Source organism: Bombyx mori, chromosome 6, assembly GCF_030269925.1.
Source record: "Bombyx mori chromosome 6, ASM3026992v2".
In the NCBI taxonomy this organism is placed as follows: Eukaryota; Metazoa; Arthropoda; class Insecta; order Lepidoptera; family Bombycidae; genus Bombyx; species Bombyx mori.
The window spans coordinates 8,349,997-8,375,230 of record NC_085112.1 but is presented as its reverse complement, the minus strand read 5'-3'; the positions used below and the strand labels follow the sequence as shown (position 1 = coordinate 8,375,230).

General features: G+C 42.5%; 1 protein-coding gene across 1 annotated transcript in view; it reads left to right on the top strand.

Moving 5' to 3' along the window:
- NGR-A33 (neuropeptide receptor A33) overlaps positions 1 to 4,587 on the top strand; it is a gene marked incomplete in the record, with an annotated part of 90,920 nt that extends 86,333 nt beyond the window's left edge. The window contains 2 exon segments of the mRNA NM_001134277.1: positions 526 to 618; positions 4,126 to 4,587. Coding sequence (NP_001127749.1) covers positions 526 to 572 — 47 coding nt within the window.
- Positions 4,588 to 25,234: the final 20,647 nt, after the last annotated feature.

The following is a 25,234-nucleotide window of genomic DNA, read 5'->3' as shown; positions in this document are numbered from 1 at the left end:
TTTGTACCACATATCAGATTAGATAAATGAATATTTGTTTCACTCGTCTCTAAGCACTTATCTTAAATGAGATAACCGCGTGGAGCAATGCGCACAAAGAGAACGATGCCAATCTAAACGGAATGTAAATTTGAAATCGTTTGGAAAGCGTACAAGCGAGAAATCGCTTCGTAGCGTATAACAGATAGCTTCTGAAATTGTTCGAATTATAATTCAAAGAAAATCGTATTCTTCTTGTTGTTTTTAGTATATTACTGTTTGTTGGCTAAATAATAAATGTGACAGTTTCCTAATGTATACTTTCAATCGCAATCTGAACACTTGTTTACAATATGGATATCATTTCGGTTTTTTTTTTTTAATTCTAAGATATTAATTATTCAGACAGTAAATAAATATTACAATTGTGCTGATTGATGAGTCAAATAAACTGGAAGGTTTTCACACCATTCATAACATAATTTTGTTCTTATGATAATTAACAAGTCTAAATTCAAGAAAAGATAAAACCGCTTGTTTTTGCAGTAAGCCAAAGGCACTTTCGTGACGTATCTTCGTTCAGCCGAGCATGACATTCGAGAAGACGCAGCTACATGTCGCGATCCACACCCCAACACGGTACGTGACCAACAATAACTCACTGTATTTAAACTTCCTTCCATTCCATCAGAGTATTTTCAATGTTGGCTTAGGATCGTCAACCAAGTTCAAGGGATTTAGAAAACACTGTCGATCATTTAATATTTAAATCGTAGGATAATATTTGTGTGTGGTTGATTTAAAATCGTTCATAAAACATTTACTCGATACTAAAGTTGTTGTGATTGAATACCCACCGCACAAACTCATTAAGCTGGATTTAAATTCTTTTTATATTTACAAATTTGAGTATCGAATGTCAACCGTATTTGTAATTTAATACAAAAACTTAATTTCAAGATTTAAATTAGAATTCTAAAATTGAAACATAACTATACAATTGGATCTTAAATGATTTCACTCGAATGTGTGCACAGTAAGTCTTCTGTTTTAATAATATTCTTAAATATTAATTAGTTTTTAGAACTCCCTCTTAGTCTGTATAAAAGGTTCGTTAAAATAATGCTACGCTAAGCGACTTTATTCATAATGCCTAATTGCTGAGTCGAAATAGACTTCTGAAGGAATTAACAACATTTTTATTTAGAGTTAATAAGATATTGTTCATCAACTGGTATTCATAAGATAATGGAACCGCTTAGTGGACCATCTTGAGGACCAAAACCCCCAAACATTCGCTCGATTAGTAACTGAAAATAGCTTTTAATGCTTAGATGATTACATTCTTTTGACAGTTACGAAAATAAGAATGATAGATTGCAGTCATTTATAATTTTCAGTGTTCCTTTTACCCGATTATTAATTACAGTAAATGAAGAAAATAAAAATAATAAGTGAAGAGATACGAATTTCGCAAATGACACTTGGGTCTCGTTATGAAAATGACATGTACTTTTTTAGAAATGCTCACAAAATCAGACATCTCATTGTGTAAGCACAATACGGACCCATTTATTGTGTGTTTAAAACTTGGTCATTTATTTTTGTAATTGCTTTACATTTTCTGAACATTGATGTCATTCACTATTGTTTTCAATCCAGCAACGAAATCTAAACTCAAGCTTAGAAACTATAGTCACTTAGATTTTAAACGTTGTTTGACTGACTGAGGTAGGTACTGTTTGGATCATTTCACATGTAATTGATTCATCTCATTCTGTAAATCCAAATAACCATTTGAGAAATAGTGCAGATTTAAATAAAAATTAATCAATTACAAACACTTGTAGTAACCAGAACACTAGCACTACGTTAAAATGAATCTATATATTTAAAAATGAATTGCTGTTCGTTAGTCAGTTAGTATTGCAGTAGGCAGCGGTTTGGCTCTGCTCTTGACATTGCTGAAGTCTATGGGCGACGGTAACCACTTACCATCAGGTGGGCTGTACGCTCGTCTGCCAACAAAGGAAAAAAAAGTCTCGTTTTAGCGAAAGTTTTAAACTCGAGAATGGCTGGACCGATTTGGCTAATTTTGGTCTTGAATTATTTGTGGAAGTCCGGAGAAGGTTTAAAAGGTAGATAACTATAAAAATGCTCGGAATTAAATAAAAATTACAATTTTGTTTTTCCTTTGAAGTGTCGGACGGTCCCCCGTCAGACGGATTGCTTTTGTTTGTTATAAGTTTATTTTATACAAAAGTTTAGGTCTTTTATTTATCGATTGAGGCATTACGAAATCTGCCGGGTCAGCTAGTACATTCTAAAAATGCGTGATTGGAGATTACAATCGGTAAAACACGAGCAACTGAGATTAGCATTGTCCAATTCATTACCTGACATGAATGAATGAATAAAATCCAAACTATATATGGATCCAAAAATCATAAACATCATAACATGAATATATTATGTATGTATCTGTGACAGAGAAGAGATGAATGTATTAATACAAATAAATCTGACTAGGCAATCAAAAGCATAACTTCAAAAACCAATTCATGACATACATAAAAATGGTACATGATCCAACTCAATTTATGAAAATAACATGAGCTCATGAAACGAATGAGAAAATTGGTGGTGGCTATTAGCATTTTTAACGCAACACGTAACAATATTGAAAAACAGATTAAATTCAATCATTTTAATTGTCTTGACATTTTTCAGTGACAAAATGTGTTAATGTGAAATATTCAGGACCGTATAGTCTCGAATTATTGGAGACCTATCTACCTGATAACAGTGAATGAAATTATATGAATTGTAATTTAAGCTTTTAAAGTTAGGAATATCTCAATGACCTTCCTAAATCCCTGTAAACATTGTCTCTGAATTTTGTTCTTTTTATAGCTGAAATAGAACAGTAGTGTCTAATAAACCAAACAGCGTTATCTTGTCTGTTTGAGTGGCTGCGATAAGCCTTTTTATGACGGCACTGGTTTAAGGTGTTTTTTCTCACCTATTACGTCAATAGAGAATACAACAAATTCTCACTTTCGTTCTGTTGACACATATTATTTACACTGCTAATAAAAAGATTTATAATTTACTAGAGGTCCCACAGTAGCCGAAATTCGACTATAACTAATTGGAATTGTAAGTTTATACACTATTATGATTGTATTTTATACTTCTATAATCACAAATTTCGCCAAGACTACACTATAAAAAATATTAACAAAGACAAACAATATTTAATCTATTCTCAATTTAACAACAGACTTCAAGAACAAAAGTTTGACAATAAATAGTATGCATGCGTGTGTGCGTTAAATACATGGTATGTAGTGTGTGTAATGTTTTCTTTATTGATTTAATGTATCATAAGCATTCTTTTTATAAAAAATATTAGCATTGTGCACTTCTTCTCTATATTTTCTATAGGTGTGGAAAATTTCATACTCCTCCGTTCGCGCAATTTTCGTAAAAAGGTATGCAAAATTTTTGCTGCACGTATTAATATATAGATTTTACGAGCGTAGTAATTTTACGGTCTCGTTTTACAAATAATTTATGCAACATAAAATAAATACATACTTGCTTTCCCGGATCAATGCGACAACCATCCTTACGAGATTCGCCTTATTTTTTTTCTTTGTGTAGATGGGTGAATGATTACATGGCCCATTGGTGTTCAATGGTTAACGTTGTTAGCGAATTCTGCCAACCGGGACATAAAGTTGAGATTCCAATTGTATTATACTGAGACTGTTTCTCTCCCTTCCAAACTGGAATGCATAGCTGAATCGTAAAAGAAATAGGTAAGAGCGTCACAACTACTCGTGCACGATTAATATGTTCCCTACCACTAAATACCAGTTGGCGATTGCAGTACGTTGCTGACAAGAGCGAACGGAGTGGTGCTTTTATAGGTACAAATTGTTCATTTTACCAACGTACTAACCTTACATACCTTTGTTACATATGCAATTCATTACATTCGTGGATATTTGGATTTACTATTCGGGAATAGGCTTGCCAAATCAAACTTTTACTAGTAGACAATTTTCAAACATGGTGTAACTATTGATTTTCGGGTCAGTCGTAACGTATGATAACTTTTACTGCTTTGTTTGTTGACAGAAAATTCGAACGCGATAGAGCTCGTCACAAATGGAGCCCTGGCGATCAGGATAAATCCTCGTCTTGAGTAAGCTACAACAAACGGTTATCATGTATGTGACGATAAATTATAAGTGCACAATAAAATATTAAATATATGTAAATTTTGACAACACTTTTCGGCGAAACAAAAAACTCTACGACGGAGAGGAGAGAGGTTAGCTACCTCATTCATGTGAATCGGAACTCGCAGGAAGCGTTCTACATCACTACACAACCTAAATATTTTTGATCATAACAATATGTTGAAATATAATATATTGAGCACTCCGCTTTTGTTTACGATATTGTTACTGTTATTGTTTCGCTGTGTTTCGTAATATTGCTGGTATTAGATGTGTACTTACGTTGTACTACCGTAATGTTCAATTCATTAATCTTTTTTTGCACTTTTTCACATTCCAATTTAAGTCTGACGCGTATAAAAATATAAAAAGTTATTCCTATAATATAAACCAACCCTTTCAAAGTAGCTGTAAACTTAAATAATTAGTAAATCCTTAATAATTTAGATTATATAATATTGCTATATTCCAATGTTTCCGCTTACTGTTTAAAATGCGATTTTTTCACACTTTAGATACTAAATAATAGACTAAGTTTTAAGAGTTTAGACATTTCTAGACTATTTGAAATACCAACTAAAGATAATTATTTTTATATTAACTTATTAGTGGTGTATTTAAGATAGCATTTTAATTGATCCTCAATGTTGACAAAATAGTGGTATTGAAATATTTTCTGTACGCAATGTAGCAAACGCAAATAAAAATTACATGTAAGTTCAACGCTCTCGATGGAACCCCTTCGGATTGTATTGCGGATTTATTAAATAATAAAATTACTAAAATAACGTACATAACTAGCTCAGTGATTCTCAACCTTTTTTTGTTGCGGCACATATTTAACGATTTCAAAATTTGGCGGCACACAAAAAAAACAGATAAAAATTATTTACTTACTCCAACACATTGCATAAATAGTTTATCAAAAAATTTTAATATACGAAATAAACTAAAATATACTATAATTTTTTTTTTGGAAGTTTAATATATGTTCATGTTTAAAATATTTTTCTTTTAAAATTATACAATTTAATAATATTAACATTATTATATATTCGCAAAATTTGGCGGCACACTTTTGAAATTTGGCGGCACACAAAAGTGCCGTGGAACAGTGGTTGAGAATCGCTGAACTAGCTTATACAATTAGCTGTTCCAAGGACAGTTCCAATACAACCCGTGTGGTGATTCACCTGTAAATGTGTAATTTATATAGGTAGGTATGTAAATTGATAAAATTTCAATAAATATTGTTACTATTGATTTTCATTTTATTTTAATTCACAACGTCATTGGGTGAAAAGTAATGTTTTCAAATACTACAGGGATCTTATTCTGAGAGCTTTCAGTTAAATACATAAGAGCTCATTAAATTCTTTTTTTATACAAAAGATGTTACGTAACATTTTTCCGACTGTTTTTTTTTTGTTCAAACAAAATTAAGTTCGGAAGAGGCAGCGATTTGCGAAAAAGGCGAATTATTTCAATTTGGACAAAAGAACTTCGCAAAACAGGTAAAGTCAACAAGGCCAGGCGGAAATTCCCGGTCCCCTGTAGTACCGTTAGAATAATTACACGGAACAATTGGAGGACCTCTAAGCCATGTTAAAGCTCGAGTGAACGATGCTATCAGAGCAATAGAATCGGCAGATTTCTGCCCTTAATTCTGTGAGTGAGTCCGATTGACAACTGAATTGATCGTCTTAACAAGTGGACTTGATTTTCGACAATTTATTTTTTGAATAAGGATTCGTATTCCTAATACAAAAAATGATGTAATTTTTAAGAATACGGTACACGTACCCTCCTTGTTGCTATCCTGATTTGCCAATCTCAATCTCAACATGAAATTCATTCTACATATAAAAAAATAAAACATATTCAACATATTCGTAAATAATTATAAGCGTTACACATTTAGTAACCCATGTAAAAGTACTTTCTCCCGTGTTTTTTTTATACTTGCTTAGATTGGTGGACGAGCTCACAGCCCACCTAATGTTAAGTGGATACTGGAGCCCATAGACATCTACAACGTAAATGCGCTACCCATCTTGAGATATAAGCTCTAAGGTCTCAGTATAGTTACAACGGCTACCCCGCCCTTTAAACCGAAATGCTTTACTGCTTCACGGCCAAAATAGGTGGGGTACCTACCTACCCGGACGGACTAACAAGAGGTCTTACCACCAGTAATTACGCAAAACGCAGCTATGCATACGGGAACCAAAAAATTGGTGACAAGAACAAATAACCCCGAGACCACCAACCTCTAACCAAAACAGGAGTCGGTACAGTAATCAAGATCATAGCTACTGATTTTCATTTTACGGTCAAACAGTCTAACCTTAACTGTCAGTGTAATTTTTAACGATGCGACCCACTAAATGAATTATAACAGGACCGAGTTAAGCGATTCAGGGCCCTGAAACTGTGATGATACTTTAAGACAAATATCTTTTTGTATGGAAACTAGCGACATCTTGTAGCGGATGCCCCTAAACTTATGTGCTGTTAAAGTTAAGGCATTTAATTATTGTATACCTAAACACAGAAAATAAAACATTAATAAATCATACAAGTCCTTATATTATTTAATAGACAAATTGATTAAATTTTATCAATTTGTCGTTTCTGAAAATTTACAAATTCCTTCATTAAAAATAAAATATAGGATAGGTAATATATTATTGCCATCTGCAGGAGTACAGAGAAACGAATCGAAACGAAGCCATCTAGTGGCCGACGCCCGTAAACATCCTTGCTGAGTGCTTGAGTTACTTATCTTTAACAAATTTATGTGTATTATCTATGAAGCGATTGCCTTAGTTAATTTATTTAATAACCTTGGTACCATGGTTTGTCCTTTGAAAATTTGTAATTTTCTTTAAATTAAAAATAAACCATAATCTATCATTTAAAATTTTATGAACACTAGATAGTTTAAAGGACGCTGATTAAAGTGTAGATTCTCTTGACATTCTGCGGCGTAAGCATGTCTGTTCAAATATTTTCCATTTGAACAACAATGCAAGAAGACTTTTCCAGTTATATTTTGAATGAAATAACAATATCTATACACAAGATTTACAATTAAAATATTTATTTAATTCGTACAATAGCACAAGGGATTATATATTATGTCTTCTACAACCAACGACACCAGTGAGTGTAGGTAAATGAATTTATATGTATTTATGCATCAACATTTCCCTATCTATTTCCATACAAAAGGACGTCTTTGTCAAATGTTGTGGAGTAATGTTGTTCTAATAACAGTAAAATATTAAACAAAGCTATGTGCTTTCAATCGTTATATTTGATTCTAAATTGAATGTGTAACTAACCTCGAATCATCGAGGCATTACATAAGATGATATAACGAAGTTCAAAAGCTACATTTACAAATTCGTATAATTACGTTCTCAGAATTTAGAAGTGCGTCTTTTAAGTGGCTTAATTGTCTCTACCTACATTTAAGTACTGTTAAGTGGCTTCATTTTCGGGAATTGTAAGCTAGCTTCCTGGATTTAATTCTGCCAGTGGTATTTTTGTAAAAGTTATATCGAAGTTTATCTAAATTTCTATGTATATTTAGTGTCAAAATGTTTTATTGTTTTATTGTTCATGTCGATAAAACGGCACGACACGAAAACCCTCTCATCGTGGCCGCCGGTAACTACATTCCCGATCCTGTGGAAAGAATGGAAAGCAGTCGACGTCGCCCCAAACACGTCATTTCGGATCCTCCCGATCCACTAACGGTGCTTTTAGGTACCTCAAGCACCGGTCATCGTTCTCGTCGAACCCGTCGCTTGCGACGAAGTGCTCGACGAGTAAATTAACCCTCAGACACAGCCCACTGAGTTTCTCGCCGGATATTCTCAGTGGGTCGCGTTTCCGATCCGATGGTAGATTCTGCGAAGCACGGCTCCTGCTGGGGTTGGTGTTAGCAACGTCATCAGGTTTTGAGCCCCGTGAGCATTTTTTTAAGAATTTCACAACATTTTTTAATATAGTTTATTTACATTTAACTAAAGTATGTAGGTACCATTTTGTTCGATAACTTTTTGCCATCTTGTAGGTAGGGACATGATCCTATTGTTATAGAAATTTTGGGGCTTCTGATCAAAATACCGCGACAATTGGTTTTGACAGTCCTCTCGTGATACCAGCCTAGATACAAATAGTATACCCAAAGAGATTTTATTACAAGTTCATACATACTATAATGCAAAAAGACTTTTTCCCCAACCTATTATTATATTATATTTATTTTTATTTCCCGTGTAGCCAGACGAGCATACGGCCCACCTGATGGTGAGTAGTTACCGTCGCCCATGGACTTCAGCAATGCCAGGGGCAGAGCCGAGCCGCTGCCTATCGTTTTATCGTTCAATTATCTTTAGGCTGCTAGATTACCTCACTTTTTTTGGATTACTAGCTGCTACCAAACCACAGCTAGAATATTAACTCCAGTATATAGGAAAGTCTTTGCCCCGCTGTGTTCGGTACATTGCCATAATTATTAAACAATGATACGGACCGTTGATAGCGCTCGAAAACTTTCCTCGATCCAAAGAATCATGGTGTCGAACTATTTATATATATTTTTTTATAATTTGTGAGTCCACACGGGTAGGTACCACCACCCTTTTTTTTCGTACTGGGGGCCAAACTTCCTACGAGGTCACCGCGCCTAGGGAGCGCGCGGTGTAAGTCAGACTGGTCCGTAACTGCGCGACCGCGGGCCCAAGGATGTTTTCAGGAGCCTACCCCTGCATGAACCACTAAACGACTCTCCTGCACTCTTCGCCCGAGCGTCGGATTTCCTCAAAGGTCAGAGCCCGGATGAGGTAAGGGGTTACCGCGGTCAACACTATAACCAGACGGCAGCTAACCCCAAGGACGTCCGGCCGACGGAGCCTTCGAGGCGGAACGAAGGCTCTGAAACGTCGGCCGTCTCGGTACGGCAGCCCATCAAGCCGCCCAGATGGTCTCGCTGGTATCCCGAAATACGCCGCTGGACCAGAACCAGTCTGTCGGGTTGGGAGGCGATATACCGCTAGCCGGTTGTTCTTTTATCAACATGTTGATAGTTCCTTGGTAGCGCGCTAGAATGCTGGGAATGCGCCGCGCGGCTTCGAACCCCTCGGGCCACCCCATGACCTTCACCGAAAGGATGCCGCCACCTACAAAGGTACCACCGCCTTTCCTATTTGTTTTTTTTATGTTTGATGGATTATTGGTGGCCCGGAGGCCTCTCCAGTTTCGCCAAGGCAGGTGGGCGAGCAAAGGCTCAGCCAGGTTTCCGGCACGTCCGTGTTGAATAGTTTAAAAATCAAACCGTTGTGCCAGACTTTGTCGAACGCTTTCACGGCGTCGAAGAGAACGCTCCCGAGTAGATCAGCTTTGGTCGGTTAAGCCCTATGAGAATATGCTCAGTGAGGCATACTGTGCACCTGTGGACCTGTGCATCTGTTGTCCGCATGAGTGATTTGCACGGAATCCGAATTATTCGTCGGTGACAATGCCCCTGCATGAGACGAAGTCTCTGAGACGTTTGTAGAGCATACACCCATACAGTTTGCCTAGAGACATGAGGAGACTTATTGGGCGGTAACCCGTCGGATGATTTTTTGGTTTATCGGGTTTATATATGCCGATTACGTCCGCGTCTTTCCACACCGCGGGAAAGATATAGTTCGTCATTGCGGCATTGAAAATAGACGCCAACACCACGAGGAGTTGGGTGGGTAGAAGTTTAATAACGCGGTTAGAAATACCGTCTGAACTGAGAGCCTTGCGAGGACGTAGGTCTTTGATCAAGTCCTTAACTTCCGTCGTGATGCCTATTTCTGCCGAAGCAGTAATCCGTTTCGGTTTGAAGGGGGGCAGTCGTTGCACTGTTATAACTGAGTCCTTAGAACTTAAGTCTCAAGGTAGAAGGTGGCATTTAATTGTAGATGTCTATAGGCCCCGGTAACCACTTAACACCAGGTGGGCCGTGAGTTCGTTCACCCATCTAAACAATAAATAAAAAATAGAATCAAGTACTGTATTTAAGTCAGATAATTTATTACCAAATCTTTCAGTGAATAATGTTATCTAATAGTGAGTTATGATATTTGATATTTTCGCGATTTCTTCCGACCGTAAATGTTAATACATTCATTTGAATGTGAAATGAAATCTCTAACTTTCAGGAACTTTCACTCCACGAGCTATAAAAGTCACAATACAAAACTCTACCAAAGATACTTTATTTTTTCTTCGTAGTTCGAATACTCGTTGTAATTTAATGTATATAAACTTATTGTAATTCAAATATATTCAGTATTTATATTATACACTAAAACTCATGACTCTTATATAAAATTAACATCTGATTCTTGTCTACGATCCCGTATTGAACATAGTACGTGAACATAAGTTTATTCACCAGCACATAACACCACAAATCTAAATCCCAATATAAAAATAATTACTATCATATTAATAATAAAAACTTTAAAGTTCAAATAAAATAATTGCTCGAATATATTTTCGGATATCAGTAAGCTTAACAAAACAACCTTACAACAAGTGATTGAACTGAGGGGTTTTTAAATATTCAATTTTTATAAACATAAGTCATTCATTCATCTGTCCTGTTTTACCCCAATCTACAAATATGCACCATTAATGAGAGAAAGCCAATTTTGTTCCTGGTTTCTAATGGGGCGCGAATATTTGTGCAATTGACGGCAATGGTTTATTTTTAAAGTGTAATTATTTAAGGTGGAGCGTAATTTATACTCCAACAGGGACCACCGCCATGCCCATTTAAATTGTCTTATTTATCTTAATATTTAGGGGGTTGTGTTAAAACTATCTGATATTTCGAACTTTTGTGTCAGTCCCTTGTCAACTAATTCTACGAGTAATACGCCATCGCAATTGACACTTTTGAGACCTCCTAAGCTATTTAATATACACCCCGGAGTCAATGGGGAACCATATGCAATTACTCTCAGACACAGCCCACTGAGTTTCTCGCCGGATCTTCTCAGTGGGTCGCGTTTCCGATCCGGTGGTAGATTCTGCGAAGCACGACTCTTGCTAGGGTTCGTGTTAGCATCGTCGTCAAGTTTGAGCCCCGTAAGGTTCCGCTGGAATAGCCTCTCTAGGCTACCAGCTTAGGTAGGAAAAAAAAATGCAATGAAATTTCGACCTTAATACGTCTAGTGATGGGTAATATCAATGTAATTGCAATGTCTGCGAGTTCTAGATACCATACCATATTAGATGGATCGTGGGACCATATGTCCTTGACAGCATTAAAATGAACTAATTTTCAGTTTCGTAAAATTTGAGAAATCGATGTTTGATTAATGATCCATTGCAGACGGTAGTTGAATTTTTTCCCCAACCTCAACCCTTTTTAGTTTCCGAATTTCATTGAACTTTGGCTGTCTCCCGCTTTGATGAAATTGAAATTGTAGTTCGAATTACTACGATGTTTATTATTTTATCTTCTATTACCTTGCTATTAAATTATACGCGAACTAAAACAAACTAATGATGGTTCGGGTTACTTAAATCTCAGCGTTAATAGCATTTTATTTGACTGCACACCAATTACAGTCGTGGGGGTGGAAAGTGAGTACTCGAAAATTATAACGAACAAGCGGCCCGTTTCGGCTCCGCTCGGGTCTTTAACAAAAATTTCAGCGATAATTGACGTTTAATTTTTTTAAATAAAATAACACTTATTGCGGCTTAATTAAAATAGTTAGACATATGCTGTCGCGACCCTTTTTTAAGTAATAATGTGTTCTACAAAGTCGTAGTACATTATTTTATTCTATCATCAATAGTTTTCGCAAGGCACGCGATGTAAAGAATATTTGAGGTTTTTTTTTACACCTTATTGGAGTTTTAATAAAAAAAATATAGCCTATGTCACTCGGGAATAATGTAACTTCCAAACAGTGAAAGAATTTTCCAAATCGGTTCAGTAGTTTCTGAGCCTATTCAATACAAACAAACAAACAAATCTTTCCTCTTTATAATATTAAATAAATTAATAATTATAACTTCCACCACTACTTTAGAAAATACATGTATTCTTATATCTTATGGCTAAGCTTAAAATATTCTACTATATTATTATTATTCTCAGTCGTGTCACTCTTGACAGAGTGGTCGTGATCGTCATGTAGTGTTGGAAGGAAGAAGAAGAAGAAGGGGGGGCGAACCCCACTGCCCGGGCAGAAGCTCCCTACCACATAGGGCAGGGGTGAGTTGATGCAGGGGGGAATGGGAAGAGGGTTCGTATGCGCGTTCGGCGCACTCCACATCGACAAAATATATACATATACATAATACGATGAGCTTGATGTAAGCGACGGATTGATGCCCGCGGAGGTGGCACCCCGGCGCCGGCTGCTGTCCTTGGCTTCGGATTTTTTTTTTTTTTTTTTTTTTTTTTTTTTTTTTTTTTTTTTTTTTTTTTTTTTTTTTTTTTTTTTTTTTTTCCCTTACAATCTAACTAATTCTAACTAAACTAACTACAACTAACTATGCTACTATATACATCTATATACAAGAAACCAGGGCAACAGACAGCAGACGAGGGGCCCGCCACCGGCCCCATGCCGCGGCCCCACCTCTACAATTCAGAGGGGGGGCCGCGGCACTAGTTTGGCGCTCACCCGCTAAGAACTCTCCAAAAGGGGAAGGCCGTCGCGGGGAGGGACCGACGTATAGTCACTCCCCATAAGGGGGAGTGGTCCACCCAACGGGGGTGGGAAATGGGTCCCCATAAGGGGGCACCCCAACAATGTGGGGGGAACTGACGAGTGTGGACAGCTCAGTCCCATGGGGGCACTCATTATGAGCACTCCCATATCACTCCGGTTAAGCCGACTATCTTACCATAGAAGGGGGTTCTAGTAGCTCCCTTGGTAGCGCCCGACCATCAGGTGGTCTGGCGTGCAAGGGAGCTAAATTGTGGAGATGCTCGTGGGGTCCACCGTCAGCCCGCTCGTAAAGATTACGAGCTAGCCTCCGGATGAACTCCTCGAGCGACTCCACATCCAGATCCCGGGCGATTACGGCATTACTGACGTAACGCCCTGCTCCGACTATCGTGCGAAGAGCCAGATTCTGCTGGGCCTGTAACTTCACCCGCATGACCTGCGGGATGAGGTGATACCAGGCCGCAGCTGCGTACGTGATACGGGAACGGACATACGTCTTATAAATGCCGAGCTTAGTCCTGACCGGCAACCCGGAGGCTAACACCGGCCGGAGGAGGAATCTCGCATAGCGAGCGGCCGCCAACGCCGATTTGGCGTGGGCGGTCATCCTCAAACTCCGGTCGATATCGACCCCCAAGTACCGGACGCTGGATCTAAACTCGACATTAGCGCCACGGAGACTGAGCTGTCCCGGGACGACTGTTGTGCGGACCGGACCGAAGAGGATAGCCGCAGTCTTCCCCACGTTGACCGCGACCCTCCATCGGTCCAGCCACTGGGGCAGTAAGTCCAATAGCCTCTGCATCCTCGAAATGGCCGCAGAGGGGAAGTTGGATGACGCGAAGTAGGCGCTGTCGTCGGCAAACAGCGCCAACTTCACGTCGGCTTCCCACGCTTGGAGGTTGCCCTCAAGCGTGGGAATGTCGTTGGTGTAGAGAGCGTAGAGGACTGGTGCCAGGACGCTTCCCTGGGGAACTCCGGCCGTGACTGGGCGCACCGACGACTTGGCGCCCTCGACCGCGACAAGGAAGGATCTTCCCTCCAGGTACGACCCCAGCAGTCGCACGTAGGCGTGCTGGAGGTCCGTGTTCCGCAACAACTTGTGAACCAGTCCCGCATGCCAGACACGGTCGAAGGCCTTCTCGATATCGAGAAAGACTGCGGCCGTGTACTGGCGCGCGTTGGACCGATCCGCCAAGTGATGCATAACTCGGACCAATTGCAGCGTGAGAAGGATGTGCGGCGACACCCTTCTCAGCAGCAGCCGCTCGAACAACTTGCCCACATGCGACAGCAAGGTGATCGGACGGTAACTGGAGGGATTTCTCCTATCCTTGCCGGGCTTGGGCAAGGCAATGACCTTGCCCAATTTCCAAATTCCCGGGAAGTGTCCTGTGGACAGAATGGAATTGAACAGCCGTGTCATGTATGACACGACCGTTTCAGGGAAGTGGAAGAATGCGAGGGAGGGAATACCGTCCTCACCCGGCGCCTTGCGCCTCTTCATCCGCTTGATGGAGAGGCGCAATTCGCTGGGAGTGATGAAATCATCATCTCCCAACGGTGGCACCGGGGAGGAGAGCAGGTTCGCTACGCTCTCTTCCACCGATTGGTGGAATGCGGCCTCTGAGGATACAGAGTCATTCGGAGCGAACTGCCGCTCCAGCATTGCGGCCAGGACATCGGCGCGGGCCTGAGCCGAGAAGCATCGGTTGCCCCTCTCGTCCACAAGTGGACAAGTGGGGGCAGGCCGATTTGAGAGCTGGCGGCAAAGTCGGTGGAGGGACACGGAAAAGGGGTCCTCACGGGCCTCCTCAATCCTTTCCTTCCACGCATAGCCCCGGAAGGAGCTAATCTTCGCCGCCAACTCCGCTTCCAACTCATTAAGCTCGCGCTTGATCCTGGGACAACAAGTTGTCGCCCAGAGCCTCCTCAGGCCCCTCTTCCGGCGAATGATCGCTTTCAGATGGGCCGGGAGTATACCTCTGGGCCCGCCGCTGGGCACAAGAGTCGTCGCCTGGTCGATCGCTCCCCTGATGGAGTCGACAAGGCGGACCGCCGCGTCGTCGACCCCATCAGGGGTGTTGGGGTCCTGAATTACGGGAAGGTCGACCAGTCGTCTCTTAAAGAGCTCCCAGTCGACCTTCGGTCGTAGGGGCGAGGTCGCAACCCGGGTGAGCCCCATACCCAGTGTCACCAGGATAGGGAGATGGGGGGTACCCAGGTCGTACAGTGCCTCGATCGTTACGGGGCACCGTAGCCCCTTATGAACACACACGTCCAGTACATCGGGCTGATATCGCGCGGCGGACGGGACGTGCGTGGGTTCGTCGGGGCCGACCACGGAGTAGTCGCCCCTATCGGCATCTTCTAACAGCCGCCTGCCCACTGCTGTGTTAAGTCGGGAGCCCCACGCGACGTGTTTCGCGTTGAGGTCCCCGACCAGCAGAGCTGGGCGGCTGTCGTAATTCAGGGCCCGTCTTATATCCTCAGGGTGGAACTCAGGCCCCGGGGGTCTATACGCGGCGTAAATCCGCATATCTCCCCCCGAGGTGTGTACCCTCACACCGACTGACCTTGTCGATGTGAAGGACAGCAAATCCAACTGATCATGCACCACGTCCCGCCTGACGAGGGCCGCAGTGCCCCTGAACGGCCGCCCGGCAGGGGTAAGCTCGTCACGTCGGTACATGAAGTAGTTGGGAATCCTGAACGCATCCTGAGGACGTAGCTTGGTCTCGCCCAGGAGCACAACCTCAGGGTTGTACTCCCGGGCGAGAATCAAGAGGTCGTTCTTACGGGATTTAATCCCGTCGGGGTTCCAGTAGATGATGCGCAACTCCTGGCTAGCCATTGAGCTGCGCAATCATCTGGTAGAACCCCGACAGGAGCGCCCCGAAAGGGCTAGCTCCCGAGGCGATCTCACGGATCACTCCGGAGATCACCTCGGACAATTTCTCCCACAGTGCGAGGAGCCATGCAGCAAAGCCAGCAGGTTGTGAGGCCTGCCGACCGCTGCGCCGCTCACGCTGAGGGCGGGGAGGGAGGGAATGAATATTTGGGCCCGAGGCCGTTGGGTCTACGGGCTTTTCAGTTGAAGGTTTTGTTGTTGGCCTGAATATAGAGGAGGTGGAGGCTACTGCCTCATCCGGCTCCACATACTCCACCTCCATTTGTTGAGGCGCCTCTTTTTGTGACTTGGGTTGGGCAGTTGAAGTACTGCCTGTGGCTTGGGTTTGCAAGGCTTGTTCTTGGGCCTTTGCCGCAAGTTTCTTCTCCTTTTTTTTGATCTTTTTATTTTTGTTTTTCTTTGCGTTTCTTGCAGCTTTCCCTCCGGTAGTGCGTACTTGCTTAGAAGACGCAACAGCTGGAGCTCTTGGGACGGGAGCAGAAGATGTGGAAGGACGTGGTGGGTTAGCCTCCGCCATCAGCGTTGCCGCTGCGGCGTGGGCCTCCACATTCGTAGGAAGGAGGGAAGATTTTCCCTTCCCCTTACCCTTCCCTTGGGGGATCGGTAAAGGGGCAGCGGTGGGAGTAAGGACTGGGTTCGCCCTTGGCCGCGGCACCGGTGGTAATGGAGGGGGAGCGGTTACCCCCATCATCCTCAGCCTCCTGCGGTAGGTTACACACCGTCTGTCGACGGCGGCATGATCCTTACCACAGTTTGCACAGGTGAAGGGGCCCTCCCTCGGCCTCGGGCAGTCCGCCACGACGTGCTCACCTGCACATCGCACGCAGCGGACCGCTCGATGACAATTGTAGGAGGCGTGACCAAAGGCCTGGCAGCGGTGACACTGCGCAGGACCCTTGCCGGGACGCCAACCTTCAACCGTCACCCCCGGCAAGTATAGCAGTTCACTGACTGCATACAAGCGGGCGAGGTCGACCTTCGAGAGGTGGTCTAGAGCTACATGAAAAATGCAGCTCGGCCTACCCCTCTTGGCCTCTATACACCGGGCATAGCGCGCCGGGAATCCCAGTTCTTTGAGGGCGTTGATGATTGCTGCCGAGTCCGTGTCGGCAGGGAGGCCCCGAATCGCTACCTTAGTGGGGATGTCCTCCGACATTGCGTAACAGTACCACTTAATGGTACTGTCCGCGGCGGAGGCCCCCGACAGGTACGACTGGACCGCCCTGTATTCCTCCACGGACGTAGGCAGGAATCGAAAACCGGACCCATGGGGCCTCACCGAAGGAGCTCGGCCTAGTCGCTCCCTAATGGCGGCCATGTGGCTAGGCCAATTAGGGAGCACCTCCACCAATATAGGTGGGTGGCGTTTGAGCTCTGCGGCGCGGCCCCTAGTGCCCGGGGTAGGAGTGGCTGATGTAGTTGGGACTGTAGCTCTTGGAGGAATGGAACGGATTGGAGGACGAACTGCGGCTTTGGCCGCGTACGAAGTTCTTGGGACGGTAGCTGGAGCAGCTGGGAATGAAGGAGTCTGCGTATGCGTACGCAACTGCGTGGCCTCTAAGTCCATATACCTCGTAGATTCGAGGTTACCTGCCGTGCTGCTTAGGGCAGGGGCACCTCGAGGCCGAACAGAAGGGATGGGAGATATAGGAGGAGAAGGGGAACGAGGAGGGGTTCTCTTGCACCGTCGTACTTCCGCCGTACTGGCAAGAGCCCTTGGCATAGGAGTGGGTTTAGAAGTGGGAGTGGGTTCAGGACTACCACTGCGAGAGGAGGAACAAGAAGAGGAGGGAGTCGTGGTATAGGAAGGAGAAGTAGAGGAGGACTCCTCGCTGTTGTCATCCTCCCTAGACCTAGATGACGGTCCTATCCTGGCGCGTTTGTCACCTCCGGATGAGCCCTGGTCCGACTCGGACCTGGCCTTCTTTCGAGACTGAGTGGCCCCCGAACGAGCGGCCGGAGTAGGAAAGGTACTTTCCCCCGGACCGGTCTTCGGGGACCCCTGGGCCTCTCTGGAAGGTCCAGGCCGATTGGCCAGGTCAGGGTCCATAAGACCGGGGTTAGGGGTCGAAGGTCGGTGGGCAAACATGCGTGAGACCACAGAACGTCCTTTGGACGGGCCGGGCGTGCTGACTATGGGGGGTGATGTCCCCCCAGACATGTTTTTACCGACTCCTATCTTACCGAGTTCATCGGTCTTCCGAAGTAATACGGATTCAGAGAAGTAAGAAGAAACTAAAACCGATAAAGGAAAGCAACTTGAAATATAACAATGTAACTGAAACTACTTTTTTTTTTTATCAAACTATTAAACAACAGTTAAGCAAGAGGCCGGTCGATGCTACCGCTATCTATTGAATTTATTGTAAACCTGTCAATGAACTCTATACTTTGTTAATTAATGAACTGAATTGTTGGTAATTTGTGAATCGAATACTAGGTGGAGCTGTAACTAATGTTATTATTGAATATTTATTTTATAATAAATGAATACTAAATTAATTTAATAAACTAGAAACTAAAGAACTAAGGGAGTCACACTCCGCGCAACGCGACAGCGGCTCAACTAATGTTGTTGACTATTTAATTTACTGAACTATTATACACTAAGATCTAACTACTATGATATCGATCAAATTGAATTGAATCAAATTAATACTGGACTATATAACTAAGATAAAGAAAATAAAAAGATGAATAGTAATAATGAATAATGAAAACAATTTAATTGAACTAATTAGTAATTAACTGTACTTAATTTCAACTATGAACTATCTTAACTAATGTATCATTCGACGGCCGGCGGCCGAAGACCACGCGCCAGCACAGCTCGGCCAGTCAGAGGACCCAGGATCTCAAGGTTGACGAAACAATTTCGTCGCACTATGAACCCCGGAGTCGACTGGCAGGCAGAGCCACTACCGAACACACGGTCCACGAAAACCTCCGCCGAGCAACACCACAGTTTACTAACCTTTTTTTTTTTTTTTTTTTTTTAACGCTGGGGAATCCATTTACGGATACCCGGTTGAGGGGGGTAACGAACCGGGTTATGTCGGACTCCGGCGCCTCCTGAGAGGAAGAAGGGGAGAAGAGAAGGGCCGAGGTCCTTCACCTCCCCCAATTTCTCACAGGAGACTACGCCTTGAAAAAGGCGCGCGAAGCACTTGCCCCGCAGAACGACTACCGACTAAACCCCATCGAGCTCCACCACACCGACTACACGAAACTTACGGTACCGCGATGCGCGCCGAAAGTCTCGCCTTAGGCGGTACCCGTACCAATGTTAAGACGGGATTTCATCCCCGGGAAAATCCCGTAGAACCTCGTCTCGGGCGACACACCGTGAGCGGCGCACAGGAGTCACCTTGCACCGCTTCACCACCGGACCAACAGTCGAGTGCCGGGAGCCCCCGCACCCGGCACTCGATAGTCCCTACGAGGGCTGAGCGGCGGCCTCTCGCACGCGCCGTCCACCCCGCCTTCTGCGCTGAGGAGCCGAAGAGGGATCCCATTCCCTTTCGCGCTCCTCAGCCTCACGAAGCGCCATGACCAAGTCACAGAACCCAGCCATGGCCTCCCACGAACTCCGGTCCTCTACCATACGGGCGACGATAGCCCTCAAAGAGAGGTCCTGCCCCAACACCGCGACGAGGTTTCGCCGCGGGTGCTCCCACCGTGGGCACGCTTCTAGCGCGTGCACAGTTTACTAACCTGGTCGCAGATAAGCTGTACCACTGTCGCGCCCGCAGGATCTGTCAAACTAACTTAATAACTAATGCTATCTACTAAAGAAGTTAATGTATAAATTAAATAAACTAATCAAATGATATATAATAGAAGTAGCGAAGGAGGTACAAACGTTGGTTAATTGTATAATAAAACAACAGTTTGTACATGGTTAATAAAAGATGAATTTAGGAAAGCAACGGCATTCAACGAACGGCCCACTTACCGTTGGGTGGGGTTGGTAAATTTCCTTGATGCTATGTAGTAAATTAAATTTAATAGAATTTGGATCAATATGAAAAAACAAGTCTAAATGTGGGTAGTTGGGTGAAGAAAAATCTGTGTAAAAGAACAACGCCTCTGATTGGCTTACGGAACTATTGTAATTATTGAACTAATTTTATCTTAAACTAGGGAAATTTACCAATTAACTATGAATCTATGAATCTAACAATATATATACAAAATGAGAATGAATAAAAAACTTAACTACTATTTACTTACGGGGGTCACGATAAACTGGGCCACGGCTACAAGGAGTCAGTTAACCGGGTTTAGTAGCAGCCCCGCCTAACCCCTAAGGGTAGGGGAGGACTGGGAGCGGACACGGATGGCCAGACTCGGTGGCGCTAACGTAACTCGGTTTTATTCTTTAGAATAAAGTGAGTACGCAGCTTACACAGGTATGAACGACACCCACCCGCATTAACAGACGTTAAGAAATATGGTGTCGAACAACTTACCTGTTCCCGGGTCCCGAATTTCGTTTGCTCGGAGCGTCACCACACCGACACAACACTTCTGGATCAAACACACTCGCGAAAGGATTCGACAAGACCGCACAGCACAAGCAGTTTTGGTATCCTGGCGCACTGGTGTCCCGGGCGTGTTGGAAGGGGCAGATTTGATGCGTCTCACGATGTCGCGCCATCTCTCCCTGCTCGTGGCCATTCTACTGCACTCATTTAGGGGACCTCCCACTGCAGTTTTAATTTGGTCGGTCCACCGCATTGGTGGCCTCCCGCGCGGTCTTGTACCATCAACGCTTCCCTGTACAACGAGGCGTTCTATGGACCGGCCACCTCGTCGCGAAATATATTATATAGTGAAATTAATTGATAACTTTTTAATGCTAAAGTCATTTTACAAGATAATTCAAAAGAGAATCTGCATCATTTTACTAGTGTACGCCTAATTAAATTCAAGTTTGTCCGTTTTATTTTTTGTGTCAAGTAGTGTGACAGTTCAATTAATTAGTGGGTTTTTTATTTTTAGAAATCTGACAGAAATTTCATTTTAGATAACTTCAAGCAGGGATTTCGTATTTTTTACAATTATTTTAATTTGGCCTGAACCTGTCACTATCCATTTTATATCTGATGGAATGAAAGTGATTAAATAGGAAACTGCCGATTTATACTGAAAAAATGAAATTCGTTTTTTTTAATTTTTGATTTAACATATTTATTTACTCAAAATATCTACTATTATTATCAAAACTTTGCCGCCATTTAATAGGAAGGTCATTTATGCCTTTGCAATAGAACTCTGGTGATCTAGATTCTATGAGCTGTGTGAAAATATCTTGTACTGCCTAGGACGAACGCTTTTTATCACGTAGAAAATTGTCCAAATCACGAAAAAATGGTAGTCCATTGGAGCAAGGTCTGGCGAATACGGAGGGTGACGAATTGTTTCTAATTGCAGTTGCTGTAGAGTTAAAACGGATTTTCGTGCTGTATGAGGTCTCGCGCTATCATGAAGCAATAATGGTGAAGATCGGTTCATGAGTTGGGGCTGTTTCACTGCAAGTTTTGCTATCTTTGTTCGGGGTTCGGCACAGTAGACATCTGCTGTTATTGCGCGACCAGATCGGAGAAAGCTATAGTGAATAACACCATTCTGAGACCACCAAACATTACCATTTATAGCCATTACCTTTTTATTAAGCTAAGCTTTGCTTTAGGACACTTTCACGGCGTTTGACCTGGGGTCACCCATTGCATTTTTCGTTTACAGTTATCGCAAAGAATCCACTTTTCATCACGTGTTACAATTTGATCCAATGTTCTTTCATTTATGCATCGATTCAACCAGGCAACATAAGTTTCAACACGTGTTTCATTCCGCAGATCAGTCAAATTCTATTGATTTAACGCAAATGAGTCAATATTGCTGGTAAGGTAACGTTAAACCATGCCGCTAATTCCTGGGTAGTTTGGCTCAGATCGGCTTCCACCATCTTTTTTTATTCATTGTTATTCACATGGTCCCCTCTCCAAACGCAACATTGATATGACGACCTGCTTCTGCAGCGTTAGTTTCGTGCCGGAACTCGTATTAAAAAATTACTCGACTTTTCGAATTATTCATCTTTCTTGTCTAAGCTGAATAAAAAAAACAACCGAAAGTCGATAATCGAATGTTGCACATTTTTTAAAAGAAGAACCTAATAGGTAGATAGGTAGGTATAATAGGTTTTAAAAGAAGTCGTCGTGGCCTAACGGATAAGACGTCCGGTGCATTCGTGTTGAAGCGTTGCACCAGTGTTCGAATCCCGCAGGCGGGTACCAATTTTTCTAATGAAATACGTACCTAACAAATGCTCACGATTGAATTTCACGGTGAAGGAATAACATCGTGTAATAAAAATCAAACCCGCAAAATTATAATTTGCGTAATTACTGGTGGTGGGACCGCTTGTGAGTCCGCACGGGTAGGTACCACCGCCCCGCTTATTTCTGCCGTGAAGCAGTAATGCGTTTCGGTTTGAAGGGTGGGGCAGCCGTTGTGACAATACTGAGACCTTAGAACTATATCTCAAGGTGTGTGGCGCATTTACGTGTAGATGTCTATGGGCTCCAGTAACCACTTAACACCAGGTGGGCTGTGAGCTCGTCCACACATCTAAGCAATAAAAAAAAAGGTACCACATGCAAAAGTTTCACTCAAAAATCTCAAATCATGAAGGTTGTATGTCAATTCGAAGTATATACTACAATAAAACGGAAATTTCATACTTTAACCTCTATTACATCCCTTCGTTGGAATGAAATACGTTCTTCAATGTTCTTCACGATTGAAATACGATCTTGGTAGCTGATTTAAGCTCCTTGTTAAGTAATATGTTCTGAGAAACATTTTGACACAAAAATAAATTAGGAGTGGTATTCCTCGGAGCAGTACGGCTTCCGGGAGGGCCTTTCGACCGTGGATGCGATACTTCCCGTGCGGGCTCTCTCGGACGAGGCTGTCTCACGGGCTGGGGTGGCACTGGCGGTGTCTCTTGATGTCGCCAACGCATTTAACACCCCGCCTTGGTTCTGGGACCCTTCACCGTTTTCCGGTCGTGCGTGATGTTCCGCAGGGGTCGGTTCTCGGCCCCCTCTTGTGGAATAACGGGTACGACTAGGTACTGAGGGGCGTCCTCCTCGCGGGCCTCCACGTTATTTGTTACGTGGACGACACGTTGGTCATGGCCCAGGGGATGACTATAGAAAGTCTGCCCGTCTCGCCACAGCGGGAGTGGCCCTCGTCGTCGGGAGGATAAAGAGGCTGGGCCTCGACGTGGCGCTCAGTAAATCCAAAGCTCTGTCCCCCGATTAATGAGGACGACCGGAACAGAAATTCGTTCGAAACCAACCGCTCCGGGGGAGGGTGTAGTGCAGCTCCAGCAATGCGGGCTCCTGGCCCGTCGACTGAGGGAAGCGGCTTTCGTATCGCTGGCAGTGGCTGGTCCGGCGTCATCTGGGGGACGGCTGAATGGATGTAATATGCTCTGCGTAAGCCCTGTCCTGTCGTCTCAATAGCTCCGACTAGGCTCCGACTCGATCCGGGGCTGGGCGACGGGTGTGAGCGGCAGGAGTTTTTAGTGAGGTTCAACTCCCACATACCGGATCCGGCAATTTTCTCCTGTAGAAAAAAAGGAGTAGTATTCCTGTAGTAATTTGTAATTAATCAGTACTGCTGTACGTTTTCAATAAAACGCACTGTTACTGAGTTTATTAAAACAGTTAAAGACAGACAGAAATACAAAGAGTTTTAAATTAAGTCATGTCTCGCTTTTATATTCAGTCATGTTATCATAACTTTTATCTGACTGAAAAAAAGACATAGATAATAATATAAACTTTAAGAAAACTTTGTAAAAGTGATTAAATGTTTATTTTGAACAATGAGTAAACGTTAAACAGTTTACATTAAAAATTAAAAACTAAAATGTTTTTTTTATAATTATTGGAACAATCTGCCCTTACCACACAAAATTTCGAATTGAATTTATTTTAAAGTTTTTACGCGCTGTTAATTCGTAGTTTTCGCAATCTTAACGAGATGGAATTAGGAAATAATCCGCGCCTTAACGTAACGAATGTCGCTTTCGACTTTTCCGATTACGTTAAGGGAATTTCAAATGTAATTAAAACTTGGGAGTGCTTTGAACTTAGTTCACGGTTTACATTCGCTGTGGGCCACAGAAAGGGTCACGTGCTACGTTATGTTTTGTTTTATTTCTTTTCAAATAACGATTCTAAAACGGAATGTACCTACTACTGCTTTAGTTCCATTTCAACTTAAATTATAATTAAAAATTGTACTGTAAAAACTGAGAACTCACATCACAAGGTGACGATGACATTTACGTTGTAGACGTTTATGGGCTCCGGTAACCACTTAACATCAGGTGGGCCGTGAGCTCGTCCGCTCGTATCGAATGGCTTAGTAGTTGACAAAACATTAATGAACCCAAACAAGGCAAACCTACATAATGGTTTTAATTATCAATGAAACAACTGCTAAAGCTAAAGCTGCTAAAGTTAAACATAAAATCACGTATTTATAACCGGTAATAAACTACCAGATCTATAGCTAGTATATTTCCAATACCTTTCCTTTATTTATTACCAGACCTACAATTGAGTGTGCATTAAACTTTCACACAATCGGTGTATAGATTTTGAACCACTACATCTATGAATCCATTACCAGGTAACATATTATCCGACAAGGGAAATTAATCGTGTCTGCGTTAGGTTCGTTCGGAATTCATTCTTATAGCCCTGGGGAGTGTTATTGTATTGAAATCTAAATTAACTTTTTCACTAAGCATTCGAAATTTCTTTTTTTAAATAGGTTTATCTTTGTTTATGACGACTATTAATTTTAGACTATGTTCTGTTGAATTTACCTTTCGAAAAATATTAAGCAAATTAACAATTATTTCTTGATAGATAACTTAATAAGTTCAAAACAAACAACCTATTCCAAATTGAATTGTTAAGTCTAAAAATTAACTACAGCTAGAAAAGTTATAATCACAGTGCGATCAAAGCATTTTATGAAATAGATTCTATATGAAGCTAAAGTTGAAATTATTGATTTTTTTTTTTTTTTTTTTTTTTTTATTGCTTAGATGAGTGGACGAGCTCACAGCCCACCTGGTGTTAAGTGGTTACTGGAGCCCATAGACATCTACAACGTAAATGCGCCACCCACCTTGAGATATAAGTTCTAAGGTCTCAATTATAGTTACAACGGCTGCCCCACCCTTCAAACCGAAACGCATTACTGCTTCACGGCAGTACTGATTGTTGAACACACACATACACAATTTACCTTTTTGA